At 38.3% G+C, this 25525-nt stretch overlaps 1 protein-coding gene across 1 annotated transcript in view; it reads right to left on the reverse strand.

Annotated features, from left to right (window-relative positions):
* Window positions 1-205: 205 nt before the first annotated feature.
* The window catches only part of tmem8b (transmembrane protein 8B), a 34577-nt gene continuing 9257 nt past the window's right edge, over window positions 206-25525 (reverse strand). The window contains exons 6-13 of the mRNA XM_005738139.1: window positions 20601-20983; window positions 14902-14998; window positions 14587-14710; window positions 12035-12177; window positions 10530-10708; window positions 7403-7549; window positions 4075-4191; window positions 206-1311 (exon numbers count right to left, since the gene is read on the reverse strand). Coding sequence (XP_005738196.1) covers window positions 976-1311; window positions 4075-4191; window positions 7403-7549; window positions 10530-10708; window positions 12035-12177; window positions 14587-14710; window positions 14902-14998; window positions 20601-20983 — 1526 coding nt within the window. The 3' untranslated portion in view covers window positions 206-975. The remainder of the gene's footprint in view (window positions 1312-4074; window positions 4192-7402; window positions 7550-10529; window positions 10709-12034; window positions 12178-14586; window positions 14711-14901; window positions 14999-20600; window positions 20984-25525) is intronic.

A 25525-nucleotide genomic window follows, 5' to 3' on the forward strand; every position in this document is an offset into this window, starting at 1 on the left:
GCGGCATTCATGCTCCCGCTCTGTAGGAGAATTATTTATCTTTAGCTCTATTCCTGGGAGGATGCTTTTGACAACATCTCATCTCACTGTCTGAAAACCACTGCCATCCATTAGGGCCATGAATTGCACTACGATGTCTTTGTGGGAGGCTTTGCCAGTTGCACTACGTTTAAAAGCTTCGAAGGAAGCAAAGCAATACTGAGGCAAAGAAAGAAAACATTTATTGTTCATGAATGTGGTGTCACACAGGTCCTGTCAGAAAAGAGCAGGGAGGTGAGGTCTTGGTTTGAGGTCTCTGAAGTAATCCTGCCTCCCCTCTTCTCTAAGCACAGGAAACTGGACTTTGGAACTGTTCTTTTTCAAGAACAATCAGCACATTCGTGTAAAAGCAGTACATTGCAAAAGACAGTCTAACATTCCACATGACAGCTAGGTTTTACATTTGTGATGCCCACTGTAATTTATATCCTTATAAAAATTTACAGAATAACATTTTTTGTGTCTCAGTGCAAAAGATATATATTCCAAAAGAATTTCAGAAAAGCCGTGCCCTTGTTAAATGTCCGTCCATATCCCTCCCCTTATCTGTACCCCTACAATAGTATAATTGGCCTGTTTACTGTACAAGACCACCAATAAATAACTAACAGAAGCAGTTTTACAGTCACTGTCAGGTAGCAGCAGTGTTTCAGCTTAGACTTTAAATACATATTCACAAACAACAGTGTGTCACTGTACACCCACAATTCATCAGAACTTTAACTATAGATAATAATAATAATAATTACATTTGTATTGATAGTAATTACCATGACAATAACAACAGAAAAAAAGAAATACATAGTGTCACATCGGCATTAAAGTATTTACATTGCTTTTTCAAGTTCTGTGGCTTAATTTCCCGTGTGTGAATTTCCCAAGTAAAAGAAGGCAATGAAGTGTCTCTAAGGTAAAAGGTTGACAGTGGGGAGTTTATCAGCTGGTGCAGATGCTATTGATGGAAATGATGCCTGGGTCCACCAGGCCAAGCTCCTCATGCTCATTCACACACAGCTGATAGCCACAGCCCCGCCTACGCTTCAGTGGGGTCACCTTGGCATCAGGCTTGGCTCGAGGTGGCAGGAGAAAGCCCACACTCCCTGCAATCAGCATGTGCCAGATGCTGTGTATGTAGAAGTAGTTCTCCTCCGTCTCCACAAAGGCGTAGAGCGCCACGGCAGATGTGGCAATCATGGTGCCCGGGAAAAGGAAGAACACCCAGCGCTTCCAGGTGGGCGGGTAGCAACGTCGACGCCGGATGGTGCGCACAGTCTGACAAGGTCCACAGACACATAAAAAAAAAGATTATCAATATCACTATTTACACCTGTTTTTTTCTGAAAGCTCACAAAGTAACATTTTCCAATGGGAACAGTTTAATACCCACTCATAATTTCATACAGGAAATGACAGCCTCCAAAAGAAATTCCATGAAAAGAAAAACACAGCGCCAATCCTTTACTGAGATCCATTTACAGACCAAGAAAAAGACTTAATTTATTCCCATATGTGCTGTGGTGCCTGCAACCAATATAACCCTAGCAACAACCACTAAGAACCTGAAAAAATCTATTTTTGTATTCATGTGTATCTGACCTCATCGCCACAGACTAGAAAGCAGAGTTATAATGTGCGCTTCCCAGGGCTGTGTGTAAACACGTGTTTGAACACATTGTCATGTGTGTTTCTTTTATGCTCACATGTTAACAGTATGATGTGTGTCAAAGGCAGCAGAGTCTCGCGTAGCAAACCACAAAGTGTTTTATATAGTGAAGTTTATTTTCATAGATCATAGTTTGTTTTCCACATGAATTGATCTCCAAGGCCTTGTGTTTAACGGTCTTACTAATTTAATTTAATGAACTTTTTTATGTAGAAAGAGCATATTGAAGTGGGAGATCACACAGGGAGAGTCATTAAAGAACTGAGACCAGTGGGATTTCAGCGAGGGACCACTAGACATCTCTATTTTATTGCAGGTGGAGAGGGATGGTATTCTCTGTGAATCTCTTGTGGTTTTATTGTATGAAATTTTGTATTCATGCCTAGCGCCGCAGAAAAAGTCTATCATCTGGATCAGCTGATGGATTAGTGACGTGCCTGTCAATGCTTTATCTGCTTTTTTATGTTTCTTTGCTGGAGCTGGATATGAAATCTATTTTTGAGAATATGTGCTAATGCTTTCTGTAAGTGTCCCATGATTGCCTCTATTACAGCGCAAAGAGAAATGAACATTTAATTTCATTCAGTCTCTATTTTCATCGCTTCATAAACACTGATTGCTTGAATGATTTTTTTTTCTTTCTCAAAAGGTTATTATGAAGAATTTGACACAATATAAGGGGAAACGTAAGCTGGTCGTGAATGACAAAAGTAATTACATGCACGAAACGGCTCTGTATGCATTTAACAATGAAGAATGCAAAATCCTTGCATACTTTTGTGGTTAAGCCAAATAATTCTAGACCAGGATTGTGTTTTTATGTATGAGGCAGGGACCTCATTTAGTTTGAAGAATTAGGGATATTTGGCATTGACAGAGTTGAACTTCCCCCCCCTTCCTCTTGCTGCTAATGACACCCCTGCACAGCAGCAGACGCTCTGTGCCCTCCGCTTGACTGATCTAATTCGGTTGTGTCTGAGAACATTCAGAATGCCAAGCTTTGCAGAAACATGACAAGCTGAAATGAAAGGGCTCTTGTAGAAAATGTGCAGTGCTCAGACTCGGAGTTGGAGTACGGAGCGGAGAATGTTGAAATGCAGACATACGCTGTTGAACCGCTGATAAATTATTAAGTGTCAGGTAATCAAAGCAGAATCCCGGGTTTATCTTTAAAAACTGCAACATTAGCATGAGATTCAACTGCCTTTTATGGAAAGGTTGCTGCGAGGAGTTTATTCCTATGCAGTCTGTTGTTTCATTTGCCAAGGGAGGATGAGATTATCTGTCTCTGTTTATACTTCCAGTCTGTAGACACTGTCACAGTATATCATTTGCCACTCGTCAAATAACATATGTCAACAAACCATCTATAATTGAATTACAAATCAGCCAAAGACTAAAGAAAATCAGCCAAATATTGAAAGCCGGTAGCTTTACATACATTTGCAGTGATTTATTTTAAAGCATTTAGAACGAAGACATTTTTGACAATAGTAAAAAATACACTTTCCTACTTATTGTGCTAAAGCTGCAGGGTTTACATGGTGGAATTAAACAGTACTTCGTCTTCCAATATTTCTGTAGGATCCTCCAGCTCGCAGATAGATAACTCTCAGAGCTACAACTCCCACACTTTATTCAGCACAAAGCTTTCTCCAAGGAAACCACAAACCTTGTTTTCAAACTCATGTCAGAGGTTTGGTGTTAAAGGCTTTTTTTTTCCACAAGAACCTTGCCTGAAAGACTATTATTTTTTATCTTCTCAGTTCAGGGAGCACATTATGACTCGAAGAAGAGTCAGTGAAAGTACAAGCTGAGTTATAATGGAACTACAACCCATGACTAATACCCACAGGCTGCAAAACTTTTAAAGCCCCTTCAATACTAATGTAAAATAGCTTCATTGGTCAGAAAACCACCAGTTTTTTATGCATGCACATGTTCCAAGCCTATGTTAGCTTACATGACAGATTTAATCCTTTTATACTTACTATCATCAGGGACTCGAGGGACTGTGGAGACGCATTTTATTTGCATGTCTGAACCAGCGTGAATGTTAAACACAAATTATGTATTAAAGTAACAGTTTCATGTTGTGCATAAATATAAAATAAAATATCTCCTACATACATATAATGTGATAAAATACATTTTGGCACAAGAAAAAAAATTTTACCCAGCCCACTATAAATTTTCAAAGGTTATATATATATTGGATAAAGATTTTTAGTGTGATACTTGTAATATCCACATTTTTATTTTACTTTATATGTTCTTACCTTATATCATATCATATTTGGATTTTTACTTATTTATCGCTTTAGACTGTTTCTCTACAGTTCCTATAAATAAGGAGATCATTTTTCTCTTACCCATGCCACGGCCATGATGCCCAGAGCAAACAGGCTGGGTCCCAGCAGGTTCCACAGACCATGACGATCCAGCTGCAGTGCCATGGACAGAGACATCGCCCCCAGCAGATACAGAACCTGACAAAAAAAAAACATGGATCAATAACTGCCCTCCATAAACACAGTCAGCATTGTTACATGTACAAGCAAGAACATATTTGTGCGGTCAGGCGATAGCACAACTCTACCTTTGGAGAGGTAAAGACTATTGTCAGTGTGGCAAAGCTGTAATCTTTTTTCCATACATATAGGAAAAATGGCTTTGCATCAAATCTCTAAACCATCAGGTGATTCATGTGTGGACTATACTTTCACGTTTTCTCTGTTTTGAGCTGACATCCTGTTATTTGGCTTTCAGAGTTATACTTTTCTTAACACACGTGTTTTTTTGCCATCAAGTTCTTTTGGAGAACATAGCTGTGATGCTCCACAGAAATAAGTGCCTTACTAAAAGAAATGTTGTTGTGCTTTGTCAACAAGTTCAACAAGGCTTTGGATGATGTTATTTTCTACTAGTCACCACAATAATATATTACAAATTTTAGTTTTCAGTTAATAGTCTGCTGTTGCATGTTTACGTGTAATATTGAGCTATTATTAAAGATGTCCGTGTTATGAAAGAACAAACAGGTTCGCGGTTGAGAATCATAGACAGTTTGACAGTATTGACAGATGGTTTTGAGGCACTATAGAAGTATTTGTTCATGTTATCTATTCAAAACAAGAAAATATAAAATAATGGCAGCTATTTACTGCATTGTTAACTGCCACAACAAGCTACCTTTAGCACACAGCATGCAAGTCTGTGCTCCAAAAGGTAAAAGCCTCTCATTATGTAAATATACAACCACTTTAATGTACCCATAGGGAAAATAACTGCAGAGTTCAGGTGAAATCAAAATGGGTATTTTAAAGTGCTTATAGAAAAATACACTAAACCTCTTGAAACAGCTGAAAGCCCCAATAAAACAGTGAAAACAAAATGCTAACAATAGAGCCACATGATATATAAAATCAGTTATTTTATTTTATTTCATTGCCAAGCTCACAACTGGACATAAAGCCACAGGATATAAAAGAGATAAAGTGAGAATGAAAAAAATCAATAAGCTGTGCTACACATGCTCGGGGAGAACTTGAGCCCATCCAGAATGCCTAGGGTCTAGTAGGCAATGTGAGGAGGAATCGGGGATTTTTGAGCTGGTAAGAGATGACCTGTCTGCAGGAGAATAGAACTAATTGGCACACACCAAGGAGGAAAGGAGCAGCATGGTGCAGCCTGAGGACTCTTTGCAGCAACAGTCATCAGTCATGCTGCTCTGGTGGATCACACAGTGGCACAGAAACAAGCATGCATTGCATGCAGGCATGAATGCATAGTGACAAATGAGCCTGCAGGAATTCTAAAAAAAACAATAACAATCTATTTTTATCTGCAACTTATATTTTCATGCTTAATAAGATATATAGTGTGTCAGATTTAATGTATATAGTATTGGTGCATGTCTAATGACCGTACCACACTGAGGTGTCATATAACGGCCAAGGAAACAGTATGTGATGAAGTGGAGCTAAGTAAAGGTCAACTTATCATCTTTTAAATAAAAATTTCATAATTAAATAATGCTGGAACCAGTAATATATTAACATATGCCTATATAAAACATTTTTACAAGGTTGTACAGACATTTGATGTACTAAGATTCCTGTGGATTACTGCTAATAACTGCTAAATTATTAGCAAGGTTACATACTCATTCATTCTATAGTATATTTTCAAATTTTCAAATTATTTGTGAAGTCACTTTACAAATATTAGGAATAATATCGGTTTAATTTCATATCATGAAAAGCAAACGGAAACAGAAAATTTGGAGTCATCAAACACTGAAAGAGAAAACAGCGCTTCTATTTGCAGCAGATATTTCAGGCGTACCTATTTAGCTACTAGTAATTAAAATCATGTGGCTATTTTTTTCTGATTGACTGAACAAACATGTTTGATGTCCTACAGTGCAATTACATTGGTGAGAACAATGTTTTCAGAACTGTTCAGTAAGGAAGGGGCAAAATTACAAAGATGTGATGAAGTGTAATTATCTTCATAATTGTGATCCAGAACTTTCACCAAGTTGAGACTAACATGCCTCCTGGTGTTCAATCTTTATGTGAACTAGCATAAAATGATTTTCAGCCAACATTTTTGTGAGACATTAAGAGCTTTGCGGGTCCAAAAGTCGCATACTACACAGCGAGACAAACAATATTCCATGCTCTTAGGTCCTTTATCCTCTAGTACTAGTGTAACATACAAACAAACACACACATACACACACTCAGTGTCTCTTTCAAGTACACAAACGCACAAAGTCCCACTTGCCAGTCCTGACATGTGCGATTTGATTAGTGACTGCGTACTGCAGCGCTAAGCAAAAATGAAAACTCTAGAGGACAGCAGATGTTCATGCACTCCCCACCCTCCTCCTACCTCACACCCTCTCTCCACTCTCCCCCCTCTCTCTGTCTCATTTATGGACATGGACACACATTTACACATACGCACACACTTTCCCTCAGACTGCTCCATCTTGGTATGCAGCCAGGGAGTGACCCATGGAGAAGGTGCACCTGTTAGTGTTTACCATTACCCACGCAATATGTCAGCAACCAGAGAATTTAGTGCCATGCAATGCTGATTTTAACACATTGATCTTTTCATTTATGACTGAAAATTGAGGCATATGAGGTGCTCGTTTATAGCGCTATAGCCTCTCAGTCCTTTAATCTAATCTAATCTCTCTTTGTTCATGGTCTGGGAGAGTGCAAAGGCATCAGGGTCTGAAAACGTCTGTTTCCAGATGTCTGAATCTACTGACATCTACCTACGACTAATATTTTATTAAGTAGCAAATGTGACAGGCTGAGTTGTTTTTCTAAATGGCTGTTTATCCATTTAGAAACATAATCTCCACATAAAAGGGTATGACCTAAGCTGCACTTCATGTGTCCAGGCTGAAGTGCCGCTTATTACTTTGCAGCTAGAATGGGGAAAATTAGTGTGTTTATAAATATGCACTGTTAATGATGACATGCATTTTCTCAGTTCATTTGTGTTGAGATCAATGTATCGAAAAACTGTTGATATCACTATGCAAGCCTTACATTTTCATCTTTATCTTTATAAAGGGAAAAGTTTCTATTACAACAGGACTTTTCAGTTTTATAGAAAGAAAACAAATATCCAGTCTGAGTATCAGTAGAAACAGGCTTCGCTCAGAATTACACATACCTGTTTGATGATGGATTTTAGCCTAGCCATTGCAATGACGGTGACCCACACTGACATGAGTGACCCGAGGAAGTCACAAAACTGCAGAACATCATACTCCATGATGCAAAACACCACAATACCTGGCTGGTCGCATGCATGGTAGAACTGTGAGAAAAGAAGAGAAAGGCACAAAGGTTACAAAAACACGCAGATGTGTCAGAACAATAGACGGCACAACAGCACAAAAGTATTGATTCTGTAAAAAGCATGAGCTGAATGATAAGCTGAATAAAATAAGCAATACCCAGGTTATTGCTGGTTACTGACAAAGAAGCTATACAGACCATTCTTTTACAAACTCATCTCAGATTCATTGCAACACAGTGGCATGCACATACTGGCCGACTCTATTTATGTATGAAATCCCACTAGCATATGTTTGCAGCTACATTTCTTGCAATTTTATTTTTACAGCTTTGTTGAAAGAAGAAAAAAAAATTCCGATATGAATACATTATCTATAAAATGTCTACTCACTACTGTATACACTATCAATAAATTATTATATACAGTGGGGCAAAAAAGTATTTAGTCAGCCACCGATTGTGCAAGTTCCCCCACCTAAAATGATGACAGAGGTCAGTAATTTGCACCAGAGGTACACTTCAACTGTGAGAGACAGAATGTGAAATAAAAATCCATGAATCCACATGGTAGGATTTGTAACGAATTTATTCGTAAATCAGGGTGGAAAATAAGTATTTGGTCACCTCAAACAAGGAAAATCTCTGGCTCTCACAGACCTGTAACGTCTTCTGTAAGAAGCTTTTCTGTCCCCCACTCGTTACCTGTATGAATGGCACCTGTTTGAACTCATCATCTGTATAAAAGACACCTGTCCACAGCCTCAAACAGTCAGACTCCAAACTCCGCCATGGCCAAGACCAAAGAGCTTTCGAAGGACACCAGGAAAAGTATTGTAGACCTGCACCAGACTGGGAAGAGTGAATCTACAATAGGCAAGCAGCTTGGTGTGAAAAAATCAACTGTGGGAGCAATCATCAGAAAATGGAAGACATACAAGACCACTGATAATCTCCCTCGATCTGGGGCTCCACGCAAGATCTCATCCCGTGGGGTCAAAATGATCATGAGAACGGTGAGCAAAGATCCCAGAACCACACGGGGGGACCTGGTGAATGACCTGCAGAGAGCTGGGACCAAAGTAACAAAGGTCACCATCAGTAACACACTACAACGGCAGGGAATCAAATCCCGCAGTGCCAGACGTGTTCCGCTGCTGAAGCCAGTGCATGTCCAGGCCCGTCTGAAGTTTGCCAGAGAGCACATGGATGATACAGCAGAGGATTGGGAGAATGTCATGTGGTCAGATGAAACCAAAGTAGAACTTTTTGGTATAAACTCAACTCGTCGTGTTTGGAGGAAGAAGAATACTGAGTTGCATCCCAAGAACACCATACCTACTGTGAAGCATGGGGGTGGAAACATCATGCTATGGGGCTGTTTTTCTGCCAAGGGGACAGGACGACTGATCCGTGTTAAGGACAGAATGAATGGGGCCATGTATCGTGAGATTTTGAGCCAAAACCTCCTTCCATCAGTGAGAACTTTGAAGATGAAACGAGGCTGGGTCTTCCAACATGACAATGATCCAAAACACACCGCCCGGGCAACAAAGGAGTGGCCATGTAAGAAGCATTTGAAAGTCCTGGAGTGGCCTAGCCAGTCTCCAGACCTCAACCTCATAGAAAATCTGTGGCGGGAGTTGAAAGTCCGTGTTGCTCGGCGACAGCCCCAAAACATCACTGCTCTCGAGAAGATCTGCATGGAGGAATGGGCCAAAATACCAGCTACTGTGTGTGCAAACCTGGTAAAGACCTATAGTAAACGTTTGACCTCTGTTATTGCCAACAAAGGTTATGTTACAAAGTATTGAGTTGTATTTTTGTTATTGACCAAATACTTATTTTCCACCCTAATTACGAATAAATTCTTTACAAATCCTACCATGTGGATTCATGGATTTTTTTTTCACATTCTGTCTCTCACAGTTGAAGTGTACCTCTGGTGCAAATTACTGACCTCTGTCATCATTTTAGGTGGGGGAACTTGCACAATCGGTGGCTGACTAAATACTTTTTTGCCCCACTGTATATCACATTATCGTAGTAAGACATCATTCATTTTAAGGAGAACTGGGGTTTTTATCATTTTATAAAGGAGGATTTCTTTTGTTAAATAATATTTCAAAAAATTACACAATAGGCACTTTCTCAACAAAAGCATGTGAAACCTTTTCTTCAAGGAGAAATATTAAATTAGTCCCCTGAGATATGAAAAAGCATGGTCTGCTTTTAAATGTAGTTTTCTTTCACTCTATAAAACGCACTCTTCTTGGTTAGGAGGCGGATAAAATGCAGCAGATTATTAAAAAATAATGATGCCATACCGAGCATTGTTTCTGGCTCCAGCAAGATTTCATCCTTAGCATCAATAGTAACGTTTATTGTCAGTATTTCTTAATTGTAATTCTGTGCTAATATACTAAATGTAGCTTTTTAAAAGGTAGCTGAAAGAAACAAAACAAAAACAAAAAACTTCATTTGATTCTAACAGTTCTAGTTGCCAAACGGTACTTTTGGTGGGGGTGAAATAATTTACCCAAACTTAATTTTGTCGTCATTTTTGCAGTGAAAATGTTTTCTAAAACTCGCTGTTGCCTGGGGGAAGTTCCCGTAGTGGAAAAGTAATAAAGTTATGGCTCTGAGCAGGGGATCATAGTAGGGATACTGGAGCATTTTTGTTTTAATGAAGGACATTCATTTTAATGCTTCCAATGCAGAATAGAATTGTAAGCATAGGTATTTCTGACTGTGGTGTAGTTTGGAATGACTTACTCAGAAATAGGAGTATGTCATCTGCATACACGGGAATTCGATGTAGAATGTGTTTCCTATTAAAGCTCGCCTTGCCACAATCTGATGACTTTCAGAAAACATCTGCTTTTGTGATTCTTTCTTTCTTTATGCTTACTTTTGTGCATTACTGATACCAACTGTTTATTAGCAAAGTACCATGCTTAAATAAAAGGAAAATATACTTTAGGTTATCACTTTTCACTCACAGTGGAGAAAAACATGGTGAAGATGTAGACCGAAGCCTCCAGGAGGTAGTGGCTTCGGATGGCGATGGCCACGGGCGGGACAAACATCAGGTTACTGAGACAGAGTAGCAGGGTGGAGAGGAGCTGGAAACTGTACGAATAGGCTTCTGAGTTGTCTGTGCACCCCCATCCATCCCAACCTAAAATACCAACACAAACAGACCACCTTAGTAAATCTGGTACTTTCACCTAAAAAACTAAAGCTCTAAGACAGGTTTTTGTTTTGTTTTTGTTTTTTAACAGGCTTTACATGTTGGGAAAAGCATAAATGGTGCCTGACTTCCTTAAACCCTCAATCAATTCCAGGAAAAACGTGGTTTTGGTTTATGAATGAGAAGAGTTTCCCCAGCAGGTGAAACTGTTTGTTTCAAACCCTTAATCTCTTAAAATGTATGAAATATTTATTATCTCTTGACAAGAATAAGGCCTTAGCAGCCTTTTGCTATGAACAGACATTTCTCTGCAAAAATAATCAAAAACAGATATGTGTGAAGTTGTTTATCCTGCATAATAGAGCCTCCTGGTGTGAACTCACTTCTATTTTAAAACACCCCCGCTTTGGTACATTGGATCTTTATCAAGTGGTTGATTGAATAAGACAGTGTGAATTAAATATTCGTGAGCACTGTTGAACAGAGGTTTTGCAGTCTGAGATGGGCCAAGGGCAAGTGCTGAATGCAAAGCGTCTGCCCAGGAAGTAGTCACACATGTGAAGTATGACAATGAATTTAACTGAGGAGAAACCAACTCTGATAAAAGAAGATCAAAGGCAGGATTTAAAAAAGCCTCAGAGGACATGCTTTGTTTAGTTTCATAAGCTCATCTTTTATTGAAAAGCTGTTGGTAATTAAGACTGTGTTTTATTGTCTTATCAAAATGCCTTATATTAGAAGATTAATACCAGGCCACTGAATGAGTCACTGAAAAGTGGCACATACAATTTAATTGCAGAATTGTCAGCTCAATTTTGGAAAATGACCTGTGCCATCCCACCTGGCTCGCTCTCATTTTCTTGTCACTCCGCATGATGTATTTTCCAACAAATTAGGAATTCTTTGCAGCAGTGATGACCTATTTTCTCAAAGAAAAGTTCTGTCTTATCTTTCATATGCGAAAGAATCTTTTGACAGACAAGTGTAATTATACATTCAGGGTTGCACTTGCTTGCTGTTTATTAATTACTAATTAATTACTGATAAATATTTAAGGAGCTTGTTAAATATATACAGTACTAATTATTTTTCCCTTACATAAAACAACTTCCACTCTTTTATTAATAACTGCATGACTTAGATATTAAAACAGAATCAAAAAAGACTTTACCGGACCACCTCGTTTCAATTTAATTGACAGTGTGCACTACAAGTTCAAATAAATAAACAAGGATTTAACAAAGCTGTCCATTTAAGCTGGAAAAAGTAAGACACTGTGATGGACTGCAATAGATTTTTAAAGTAAAATGTTACCTGCTTTGCATTCACATGCAGCATAAAGGTAATTGTTGGTGCGCAGAAGCTTGCACTGTCCATACGTCCCACAGTCATTGATGCACGGAGTCAGGTATGCACGCATATAAACCTCTGCAGTTACATTGCTGCATTGCTCAAATCTGGAAAAGGCAAAAATATATGATTGCAGGTGATGCCTTCACTGTTTTTCATCTGCATAATGATTTTTGTTTATGGCCAAATGTGTCAGATCTATAGACTGCATAGCTGTGCACACTTTTTAGCATTCCAAATTAAGCTGGTAAACATTATACTTACTAAATACAAATATAACAGCATTGTTATTGTGAGCATGTTATCAGCTGACATTCACATATCACTCCAAGCTCTTTTAGAGCTTTGTCTCACAAAGCCGCTCAGGCGCCTGCAGGGTTTTGTCTAGTTTCCTTGTGTCCTCCAGAAGCCCTCATCACCACAAAACACTGGAGATCAAAAGGTTGTTTCGGCATTGCTAGATGTCAGACAACTTCATTCTATTAGGCCTCGGAAATCTCCAGCTTTATAACGCAATTACAAAACTAATTTTCTGTAAATTATGTCTATTCCACCAAGGGTTCTAGTTTAACCTTCATTAATTATTTTGAATAGGTAACTCAACTGTAATTTCTCACAAAACTCTAAGTCTACAGGTGACTGCATATTCACAGACAGAGGTTACTTACTTAATTTGCTCATCTTTAACACTACAAAAACAAAAACTGCTAATCAATCAGTTAAAGAGAATAAAACTTCAAATATGTTTCTTTATGTGTTTCTGCAACATTTTATTTATTTTGTTTTTATTTAGTTGTATACATCAGCTTAACTGTATATTTGAAGGGCACCTGTCATTTACCATCTAATGACACCTGATTGGTTTAGTATATGCAAATGCGTGGAAATCTAGCACATAACACTCTGATCTTTGTCTGCATTTTCATACATCAGCTAAGTGTTCGTGTGAGGATGAGTCCACGTCCCACACCATCTGTTATTATCTGTTATTCAAATTCAATTGGAACTCCCAAGTGGGACGGGAAAAATCTGCTTAATTTCATTCTGTTCACATTTTTGTGCCATAAAGGCTTCGCCAGAACAGCTCAATCTGCTGAATTGCTAATACTTACGAACTCGTATATAACATTACAACAACAAAACTTAATGAAAACATTCGATCTAACTTCTCTCTCTGACATGATTCGCACCGACTTTAAATAACCCTCAGAGAAAAATACTTTACTTCTTGAATTCACAAGTTAAGTAACACTTACATAAACATGGAGAGAAAAACAGAAAGAGAGGGACACTGGTGTGGCCTTTGCAGTAGGCCAAAGCCTTATTGGTACCTACAAAGTATACTATTAATATCCAAATACCACTACCAATAAAACAGCGTTGCAATAGCATTTTTTCTAAAAAGCTTTTTGCAAACTTTTCTTGGACCCCTTGAATTAAAACTGAATGTGTGCATTTCGATTACAACTTGATTGTTTGATTTAAAATTCACTATGACGTGTGCAAAAAAGTGGTAAGTGTGAAAATGTGGATAAACCTCAAAATCTACCCCTCCTTTATGTCATATGCTTGGTGTGCACCATACACACATTTATGAAGCCAGTGCCAAATCAGTCTGCTGGGTGACAGATGGCAGTGGATGTGGTTCAATGAGGGAGGCTTCGTCATTCAAACAGAAAGCATGGTGTCTTCATTATGGCAATGAATTATTTATTTTGGTAAACAAACTAGTGATTGTGTTATGCTGACAAATTCAGAAGATATGAATGTCCTATTTTGCAATTGTCTTTGTGTAATTGACAGCAAATATTGTCTCGTAGAGGTTGCTGTGGAGCATTGGGACCTGGCCGAAGAACTGATTATGAGAATGTCATAAATTTATGTCAAAATGTATGACGTTCAGCTTGTTTTGTTGAATTCCTGCTTGTAAAAGATGACTTTCTAGGTTGAGCACTCAGGAGATTATAGTTTACACAATTTTAAAGAATAGTTTAAAAAAGGCATAGCTGTAAGGATTCTTACCATTGGACCCAATTTATCAAGCCTTTTTGCCAAGTTTTTCAACCTCCTGTTTGACAGGAGGTTCATATTTAGTGTATAACCATAAAAGCAAGTATCACAATTTTAACAGAGCAAATATTAATTTCCAAAACTGAAATAATGTCTCTTTATAGGCATAAAAACACATACTAAAACTTGGTTTAATTCAGCGGTCTCCAACCTTTTTTGCGCCACGGACTTAACGATAAAAACGATTAACAAAAAAAAACAAAACAATAAAAACGATAAAACCCCTGAAAACCAGAAATTTCACACCCTGGGGGTTGGGGACCGCTGGTTTAATTGATATATATTTAGGATAAGATGAGATGAGAAAGTTACAGCAGTTACAACACTATATGTAAAGCACAGATAATATATAGCAAATATGGAGACTGGTATGAAGCTCTATAAAATAGAATACATAACCAACAAACAGGTAAAGTTCTCAAGGGAAGCAGTGCTTTCTGTCTTACCCATGTTCAGTAGCACACAGAGTGCGCAGACTGAGGTACCAGGTGCCTGTTTGTGGGTAGGGAATCCTCAGTTTGGTGATATTAGTGGAGGTGTTCACAGAGAGGAAAAACCCTGCCACTGATTCTGAAGAAAAAGGTAACACAATAAAACACAGTCCAAGCTGTGACAGAGAAGGTTCATAACTAGATAAGTTTTGCGCATACACGGCAAAAATATCGATTACTTGTGCTGTTCTCACAATTCTACTAATAAACTTGCTTAGATTCAAAATCACACACTATGTGGCTGTTTTGTTTAAGCAAAATTTGGCATACCTGATTCACATTTCAGTGATGTGTTTTCGCGTAAGAAAAGTGGCATCCCGTGGTTGAGGCAGCCAAACACTGTGAGATTAGCTCCTTTCAGCGTAGACTGCAGGAAAAACACATAATCAAACGTCATTCATCCGTCCAACCATCAACCATCTGCTGCTATCATTCTGGTGAGCTAACACTGTTCATGATTACCTTTAGGTCTATTTTCTGCACAGCCACGAGATAGTAAACTTTAAAACTAACAAATCAAGTAAAGTGCTCTCTCTCTGTCTGCCAGAGGCACCTACAGTAAGTGAAGATGTTGGCAGTTTATCGCCTTGAAGCATCAATTATACATTAACATGCTCATGCATTGAAAGAAATCCAGGAGAATTATTCAAGCGTCGGGAACTGCATATGCTTATACAAATTGGTTCATTCTGCAGAGAGGTGAAGGGAGGCCACAGCTGTCCAAATTGGTCTATTGGTAAACAATAAATAGCAGCAAACTGGATGTGTCAATTTGCACTCAAGCACCAAACTTGACACTTTATTAGTTTTAAAATGCCCCTCCATTATTTACCCAGTCTCCATCTTTTGTTTCTGTGTGTGTGGGTGGGTACAGCGATGGGTCAGTTACTAAACCACAAAGTATGCTAAAAATCAGAAGACTTTCTGACGAAAACTTTACATTCAGAAATTCACCACATTATATACATTTGTGGGATAACTTTAGACAATTATTTCTTAAATACATAAGATTTCTATCACCCTCTTAGCAAAAAATGGGCATAATGTATATATAGGGAGTTGGCAAAGTTGTTGATTAATGCAATGACTAACAAACACTTTGCCAGGTGCTGAGATTTCAGGCTTCCTAAACTCACCATCTGGCCTCTATTCTCTTGGTGGGAAGACTAAATCACACCCAGTGGCATTTTGAGAGAGCCCCACACCCTCCCCCTCCTTCATCCTGGCTCTCCTCTACAGTTTGAGGATAAAGGATTAAGCAACAAATATCAAAGTGGCTCACCAGATGCAAACACGGGGAGAGCAAAGCAGGCAAGAGCCACCCCAAAGCCAGATAATATGATTCTAATTGGCAGGTCAAAGAACTCCATCAAAGTAGAGATGTTTGTAGTCAATGTAGCTAGATGGCAAGGTTGGTGTGCCAATTGACCAGTCAAGCACTATTAGAGGGATTATTATAAAATTTTAAACACAAATTCAAAGTATACTTTAATGAGGACGCATTTCAGTGACACTGATTTCCTAACTTTTCATTCAGAACAACAAAGCTGTCGGCTGTTCTTGTACACTAGAAAGCTCCACAAAGCTCAGTGTAAAAGTCAAAAGAGACATATTTTTTAATTGAGCAAAATGAGAGTGTGTGAAGCGTTAATGATGCAAAGGAAATAACAGAAAACATACTTTAATTATTAGACATTTGTTTTTCAATTAGGGCAATTAAGATAGAGGAATTAAAATAAATAAATAAACATCCATATTACTTTATTATTATTTTAAGCATGTATGGGAAATTATGGCATCACAAACCAAAAAAAAAAGACATACTAGAGGTAACTGTAAATTCTTAGCATCTTGAACTGTTGTGATTACAGTCCCAGTCTTTTCTCAAAGTTATCTTTTTTGGAATTCACTCTTAAAAAATGAGTTACCAATCTTAACTTCCTTTTTTGCTGGCCTCATATGCATTCCTGAGCATCTGTTGATTCAGTAATACTGCAGTATTAAAGCGGTTTAAACTGACAGAATCGTGAGGTTTTGCACTGTCACACAAAATATACTTTGTCAAGGTTTAGCGAGGATTCAACTGTATGCTGTCGCATATGAAATAACAAATCCCACTATGGAGTGCTCGACCTACCCCAGCCTGCAATTCAAGCTGCTATGAAAATTGTTACAGGGTTAAAGCTTACATGAAGCCAAAATGTGACGATGTCCATCCTGTTTTTGGTGTATTTACTCAAAATAACATGACAGACACATGTGTGTAAATTATTTGCAAGTTAAAAAAGTACATATATAATATAAGTGCTCCCAACCTGGTTAGCCAAGAAAGCTAAAGATGTTCAAAAATCAATGGAGCATGTGTAGCTTGTTTTCATTTTTTAGAAATTATATCCCCTTTTAAAATATAAAAAACTATAAGACTATTTCAGAATCAATGCACTTTTTAAATATGATTTATTATTCCACCAGTAATGAATCTCAGTGATTCATTTATTCATTTCATTATCTGCCCATAAACATCCTGGTTCCCCAGGAAACACATGCAATTACGGAAGAAAGATTATCTCAAGATACAGAGATGTGATATATGTGATCACTCTCAAATCTATCATCCAAACCGTTCATGCACTCGAAACAACGATATTCCCTTGCTTCTTTGATATTTTACTGATAACTTTTGAGGCTCATTCTGTCTCTCAAATCTGTCTGAAATAATTTCCCTTCAGCGTGGATGCTGGCTTTCTCAGCACACTGCATCATTTCTGTCCAGAACCCAGAATTTCTAAAAGGATTTCAATCACTTCTTAAAATAGCTTTAGCTGTCAGGGCATTATGTGATGTGTTGTTAATAATATTCTATTCTTGTTCTGCTTTAAGAACACATTCATGTCTGGAATTCTAATGTTGATTTTGTATGTTTTTTTTATTTACTGGCTTTACTCGTAAAGCCTTTTGTAATATGATTGTGAGCATTGCTATATTAATCATGTTTAATGTTAGGATTTATATGCCCGATCCATTATGCAGATGTTAGTTATGATTGGTGAATGTGAGTGGCAGACCCATAATTCAATCAGGGGTGCTATCTACCAGCAAAGTAAGGCTCAAGGTTAAAGACTGAAGAAAACTACTGTGGAAAATCTTTAAAAGGATCACTTCGACAGCCCTGATGCATCAACTCTGATTGCTAAAATAGAGGAGAAAAAAAAGGTTTGATGAATGCCAGCTTGTCTGTGTTGTATACTGACATGTTTTTGCTTTGCTGAGTTTAATAGAAGTTATGCTGATGACATGTGCCAGGCAGTAGATAATGCCAACTGATGCAAGAACATGGACAAGCTGTCATGTGCTGTATATACTGCCTCCATATTCCAGTGCCCAAACTAATTAAACCAAACCCCAATCTCTGTGATGGGTTTTAATTTTAATCAATAATATATCTGCTATCTGGATATCTTTTAAAGCACATGTTTCAGCCTCTGACCACATGAATGCTGCTTAGCAAAAGCAACAGAAGCTTTATTAGTTTGGGGTTTTTTTTGTCATTTATTTATTGGTATCAATCCAAGTTTATTATTTTAAATAAAAGATACACGTAGTGCACAATTAAGATGTGAAAAATATTACATTTCTTTAGATTTATTATTTATTGTGCATATGTTTAATTATATATTTATGAAGATTTTTAAAATGATTGTTTTAATCAATATTTATTTTAGCATTCAATTTCACACCTCTCCTGTGTGATAATGACAGATGGTGTTGCACAACTCTGCCATAAAAGCGCCTAGTTTTCACTGGCTGATTAAAAATATGAAAATAAATGGCCGTGGAAATACTGGATGTGAACATAAACTTACAAATAGAAAAATGAACATAAGAAATTAATATAGTTTTAAAAAAACATATTTATTGTTTGTCCCTGGCTGTTTAGCTATTAGGACCTAGTATATTATGTAAGCATTATTTTTCATGTATCACACTTATTTATTTTTTAATCTACTCCCCCAAACACTTATATGCTGCCAAAACAGTTTATTACTGTGACAAAAGTACTAGTGCATAAGGGTTAGCCAAAGCATTCATGAATATGCGCTCATTACACTGTTTCTAATTTCTTTTCTGCGTGAGCCTTACCAAAGGTAAACTTAAACTGATCAACTGCCAGGTGAGGCATCAGTGGGAATAAAAGCCATATGCATTCCTTTCACACTTTTGCACAGAGAGTGATGCAAGGCAGACAAGCAGGTCCAGCTATTGTCTCCTAAAGCCCTGCAAATCTGCCAGAGTCCCCCACAGGCAGCGGCTGACTGGATTCTGCGCCTGTGACAAGCAAGTGACAGATCATCGCCGAGGGGGGTTAAATCTGTTCATAGAATAATATAGCATGACAGTCTCTCTGAAGAATACATCTAACGGCTCATACAACTATCACACCAACCAGGTTTCATCCCAGCATACTGTCTTTGTGACATCTGCAGTGCGCACCCAGTTAAAATTAACCAACAGCACACACTTGGGAGTATACCGAGGTGTTGAATGGAGGGTGAAAGGGGTCAGGGAAAACACTTTGCTACTGCAAAGATAGCACCGATAAATACAAAGAGAGGTTCTGCTGCAAGATAAAGGACAGATACAGTAAACAGGTGAAAATGGGCACACCATGGAGAAAGCCAAGGGGCTCACGTAGCCTTTGTGGGTGGTGACAACAGCCACAGCAATCCCAAACTCCATTGATACACTGTTAAATGGATTACCGTCAATTATTTTCATTTCCTTTAAAAATTTTCTCTGACAATCTTGGAAAGAAGGCTGTTTGCTTTCTTACCGGGGGTTAGATGAGAAGATCGATCATTAATTTCATCTGTGTGTGCGTGTGTTCAGTAGAGATGATGGATGTGTAGTCTGGCTTATTATAAAGTCTTGAAGCGGTGAGAAACAGTATATAAGCTGCATTTGGACAATTTCAAACCTGTGAGGACAGGATTGTACGGGGGGGAGGGGGCACTACACATAGGGTTTACTTTCATTTATGATTAATCTGACATTGATTTCCTCATTAATTGACTTATCTTGTCTATTAAACCTAGAGCGTAATAGATTTAGTGTTAAATTCAAGTCTGCTGCTGCAAATGCACTTTTTCATCTTTTTTAATGTCTGACATTTCCTACTGTTTATATCTTTTGTGCTAAATCACTGGTACTGTGGGCAACACATTTCGTTTACCAGTATTTTTACTCTATCTTTAAATGTGGGGAGATAGACCCGATATTTTAAGCAATACTTCCCAAACTGTCAGGATGTTCCTTAGAAGTAAACAATCAAAGCTATCTGTTAGTGTTTTGTGCTTCATCTTGTTGCTGTCTCAACACTGGCTGGCTTTCTCTCCATTAGAAGTAAAATGTTTAAAAGTCCATCTGCCAGCCTGTAGCTCTCCAGTTTCTGGCTCCCTGTAGACCTCCAGAGCCAATGCAGGTGCATTCCTAATGCCATTACTATCTGAAGGACAGATCAACACAGACATATTAAATCCTGCTTGGCTGATTTTTGCATTTTGTTTGCTCTCAATTAGAGACATATGCCACAAGCCCAAACACTGGCGCCTGTTTCATTGTGAACTTTTTCAGTTCCCACAGCAAAGTCTATGACCATACGTGCATCCATATTTAGCAGGCGCGCTCAGCCAGGCACTTTGTGAGCCCAGTTATTCACCCTTGCTAGCTGCTGATTTTCTCCTCTATGACTGTTGCAAATTTACTTTTCTGATAACAATCTGATCCCTGCACAGGATACAGCAAGCGAAGGGTGAGAGTGGTGCCAGAGCACTGTCCAGCATCTTGGGCCAAATCCCTTCCTTGGACCAGGATGATAATACTGATTTGATGAGCTAACAGTGCCTCGCAATTTTACAAATACTGCGAGAAATTATGAAAGAAACAATAGTTGTATCATCTGTAAACCTCACCATGTTGAGTTTGAGCTCCATGTTTAGGACTCCTCCACTGTCTAAAACGGGCATTAGGTTGACGGCGAACACGGCTGCCCTGTCCGGTGGAATCGATATATTTGGACCGAAGAAGACGTAGAAGTGCACAGAAAAGGTGTCCAGCTCATTGCGCAGAGTAGGACGGATCGGCCAGCACTTGTTAGTGTCTGCAGTCGGTGCAAGGTAAATGATGCTGTCTTCTGAGGTGTGCAGGTGACTGCTGTTCTGGGACAGGCTTGGCAGGGCTGCCATTAACAGTGTATCAGATAAGGAGAAACCCATCGCTGTTCCAAAAGACTGAGGCATGTTCATCGAGGAGCTGGGTTGTGCTTGGTCTTTCAACAAACTGGGTTTGGAGCAATCTGTTCAGGAAAAAAAAAGTCAAAACAATGCTGTTATTTAATTTGCACTTATATGCACTATAAGCAACAGAGTCTCTATAAATGTTTGAGCTGGAGCTCTGTGTTTTAGATCCGTGCTTACAGGCAGTGTTTATTGTTTGCTATTGTTCCTCAATATCATTTATTCTCTCTCTGCTCTCTTGTGACCCCCGACTGATCACCAAGGCAGCCGCCCACCCTGCTGTTAAAAACTCTGTCTGTTAGAAGGTGTTTTTTTTTCTCACAGAAAGCATTTCATTAATGGGGATTAATGGGTTTTCTTTAAGGTCTTGACATATATGTAAAGCACCCAGAGTAAACCATGTTGTTGTTTGGCACTATATTAATGGAACTGAAACCTAATTATTTAGTTCAGCTGGCTTCCAGAACATATACAACAAGATTCAGTGCTGTGGATTGCCTCTAACTTGATTGTAGACTGTATGTTTTCCACCAACACATAGAAAATCAATGCAAAATGGTCACTGATGTCGAATGGCAAAGTATCATCCAATGCCAACAGTCCCCAAGGGGAAAGGATTTCAAAGGCTTTTTAGCTCAACCTCGTTTGCATATTATTGTCTCGAAAGGGTTTGAAGTATTTTGATGTCCGTACAGGCAGGTGGAGAACGCCTAAAAATACTGAATACTGCAGCTGCAGGTAACATTTGTGTAAAATCTGTAAAGCCTCGTAGACGGAGGACAAAGATGGAGCACTTGAAGAATCCTGAAAAAAATCTATAGAAAAATCTATAGAAGAAGAGGCAAATGTCACCCATCTGTCTCAAAAAGAGCCAACCAGTAATTAAACCAGAAGACATGTTAACCAATCACATCATACACAATACAGATCATGATACGTTCGGCTGTGTGGTGGCAGACATATTAACTTATTTCTGTGATGATATAGATAAGTCCACCTTTTGTTTTTCTTGGCTTTCTGTATCTAAGATGTGTATTCGCATTGTATTTATTCAGTCCTGAAATCGAGTAGGTTTTTAAATTAAGCTGTAAACCTTCCATATTGATGTATATTTAGGTCTTGGTGACCACTACAATTAAAGTAAAAGTCTCCTATTAAAGTCTCTTTTCATTCATTTAGATGGGCAGTTGCTCTTATCCAACAAAAATGGCTGCTGAGAGGCAAGACTAAATGTATATACACAATAAGTACTGTACTGTATTTGTGTGGGCGGCTTTCCCCCCTTTGATTTAGAGCATAACACATGAACCCTGTTCAGTTGTCTGCTGAGGACAGAAAAGCTGCAGTGATGAAATGCTTTATAAACAGCAACAATAAATAATAAAGTGCAACCTAGTTTTATCACACTTTGTATTACTAGCAACCGTGACACCTGTAAATTGGACCAAATTCAACTATGGGCACATATTTCTGAGACAGCTCATAACAACAATAACCAATAACAGAAAGAAAGGTGAGGACTCCAGATGGTCTCCTCCCTCAACCTGAGCTGTTCTCCAATTTAAATCCACAAAAGGTCAAGTAAGATCTGCCTGGCAGACAGGATGAGAGACAGAGTGTGAATAATTAGTGTCTGTGTTGCCATAGTAACAAAGTGCACTGTACAGTGCCGAGCAAAGGGAGGGGATCGCTACATGGAAGTGGACGTCCCACAGATTTGTGAGCTATCCCCATTGAGGGAGCATAAAGAGTATCTCGGTTCTCCACAACCCCAAAACAGCATGTAGCACTTAAGGATGGTATCATTTGCCTCTTAGCAATCCTGCACGAATCACCTCAGTTTGGGTTCCAGTCTTTTCTTGAAGAAGCCTCTTGATGATCTGACTGTGTCTGGCATCCCTTATCCCATCAAACATAAACTGTCAGATGCATGAGCATTTTGGACAGTCTTTGAAAAACATTTTCCGATTTGTGCTTAGATAAGAGTAGAACAGCCAAGATTTAGTCTTTTATGTGCATCTGAAAGCCATAATCCTCTATACTTTGACTGCATACCTTTGAATACTTGATATGGCATGCTGCAGAGATCCACTCTGAGCTTTTGTTTGGCCTAATTTATGAGGTAAACCACCCAAGCTTGGTCTTTTAAAGCAGCAGGAAGAAAAATAAATAAAATTGCAGACAAACTGCTCATGGATAAACACCGCAATTTATCTGCAGATAATAAGAAAAAAGAGAAATCCAACAGATAAACATCTAGTAAAGCAGTAAAATACTTTAATTGGCAAAATTGGTAAAATAGTTTAATTCAAAAACCTCACAATGTGAAAAACCTTCAGTTCATTTATAGATCTCCAAATCACAATCACAACAGGCGCTGAATATGCCGTGTCATTAAACATTAAAGGGTAATTTAAATCAATCTATAACACTAATGCACAAAGATGTCTTCACTTTAAAATGTAAATGTAAATTTAAACAGAATACATTTTTTATTTATTAATTTTAAATCTCCATATCTATAAAGGTCAAATCATGAAATTTAGGCAAAACAGAAGGTAAGGGGTTTGTTTTTTTGTTTTTTTGTTTTTAAATCAGCATCTCAATTTTTAGTTTAATCGAACTCAATATTTTTATGTCATTTACAGCGCACTTTTTTTATTCTTTGCAATTGCTTTTCCAGCACTTGTCCAATTAAACACAATAGATAAACCAGGTTATTAAATATAAAACTAATATTGGTTTGAATATTTTACTTTCACGAGTTTAAAATCCAGATAAAAAATACAGCTTAATGATGAAATTCTCAAAAAGAAGAAAGAATATATGTGTTTTGTTATAACATTTTATAAATTTTTTGATCTTTTAATATCTAAATTAATATAATGACAGACATTAAAGACTTTATTCAAATTTAGATGGAAATAATTTATCGTTGATGAATGTACTGAATCTGAAACCGAGGAGGAACTATGCTACACCTGTGCATGTTCCCTCTTAAGTGGACCTGGAAAAGGTATAACAGGAACAACTACTCTGTCTGCAGCTGTCTGTGTCTCCATTCACAGCAGAGCACCATCCCCATCTTCAGACGCTTCATTAGAGCTGCTTTTGTAGTCCTTTCTGCCATCTGTTGTCTTTACTTAAAAGCATGTTCAACTGGGCTGAAATCAGGGGAATGTTACGGCTATTTAAGAACATTACATTTCTTTGCTTTTAGAAGCTCTTGGGTTAGTTTGCAGTATGTTCTGAGTCAATATCCCTCTGTGGATCACTTCAGTTTTGCAGCATTTGACTGAATCCCATGAAAAAACAAAACAAAAGCTATATCACTATACACTTCAGAATTTGCTCGACTACTTCTCATCATCAAAATACTGCACTAACCCAGTTCCACTGGCACCCATGCATGCCTATGCCATCAAATTGGCTCTACCATACTTGACAGATGATGCGGCATGCTTTGATCATGCTCCCTTTCCTTCTCCTGCCATCACTCCGCTAGTAGTTTAAGATATCTTTGAGTTAAGTCTATTGTGGCTTTTCTATTCTTGAGCGTTCCCATACTGAGATAAACTATCTTTTGAATGGTAAATGGCCTGTATTTATATAGCGCTTTACTAGTCCCTAAGGACCCCAAAGCGCTTTACATATCCAGTCATCCACCCATTCATTCACACTCTGGTGATGGCAAGCTACATTGTAGCCACAGCCACCCTGGGGCGCACTGACAGAGGCGAGGCTGCCGGACACTGGCGCCACCGGGCCCTCTGACCACCACCAGTAGGCAACGGGTGAAGTGTCTTGCCCAAGGACACAACGACCGAGACTGTCCAAGCCGGGGCTCGAACCGGCAACCTTCCGATTACAAGGCGAACGCCCAACTCTTGAGCCACGATCGCCTCACTGAAGTTGCTGACTACTTCAACATGTCTTTGGATCACATAAGGAGCTCTGTGAGCATCTACCAAGTGCAAATACCAATTCAAGTACAGACCTTGTATCTTCTTAATTTACAGGGAATTAATGCGGATTTGGGTTTCACCTGGCCATGACACTCCTTATCAGGCAGCTGTCCAATTATTTTTAAATCCATAAAAAGGAGTGACTACGCAAAGGAATATTAATTTAAAAAATGTCTATATGGTAATTCGTTTATGGTTAATGCAGTGTTATTATTAAAACCCCTGATTTAAAACGAAAAGTCTAATCTCAGTCAAACCTCAGTTGCAACATTATAAACGGTCACTGTCTAAAGGCAGATTTCCCCCAGACGTCTGTGGGAAATCTGCCTTGTAACTTATGACGTAACAGGAAACGCTTCTTAACCTTGCGATGTAACCTACCAAGCCATTTAGTTGTTGTGAGATGTATTGACCTGTACCATAATATACACATGTAGTTACATTTTTCATAAGATTAAAAGGGGTTTCCAGCTATGTTGTAAGTTACAACAGATTTCCTGCAGAAGTCTAAATCAGGCTTTACTGATCTATCTGAATGACCAGAAGCAAATAGCAGTGAAAGTTATGTAATATTAACCAACAAAGTCCATATTCTGACTTTATGACTTTTTAACTTCAGGTCTGAAGCTTATTGAA

Source organism: Pundamilia nyererei, unplaced genomic scaffold (assembly GCF_000239375.1).
Source record: "Pundamilia nyererei isolate P.nyererei 1_Seehausen unplaced genomic scaffold, PunNye1.0 scaffold00082, whole genome shotgun sequence".
Classification (NCBI taxonomy): domain Eukaryota; kingdom Metazoa; phylum Chordata; class Actinopteri; order Cichliformes; family Cichlidae; genus Pundamilia; species Pundamilia nyererei.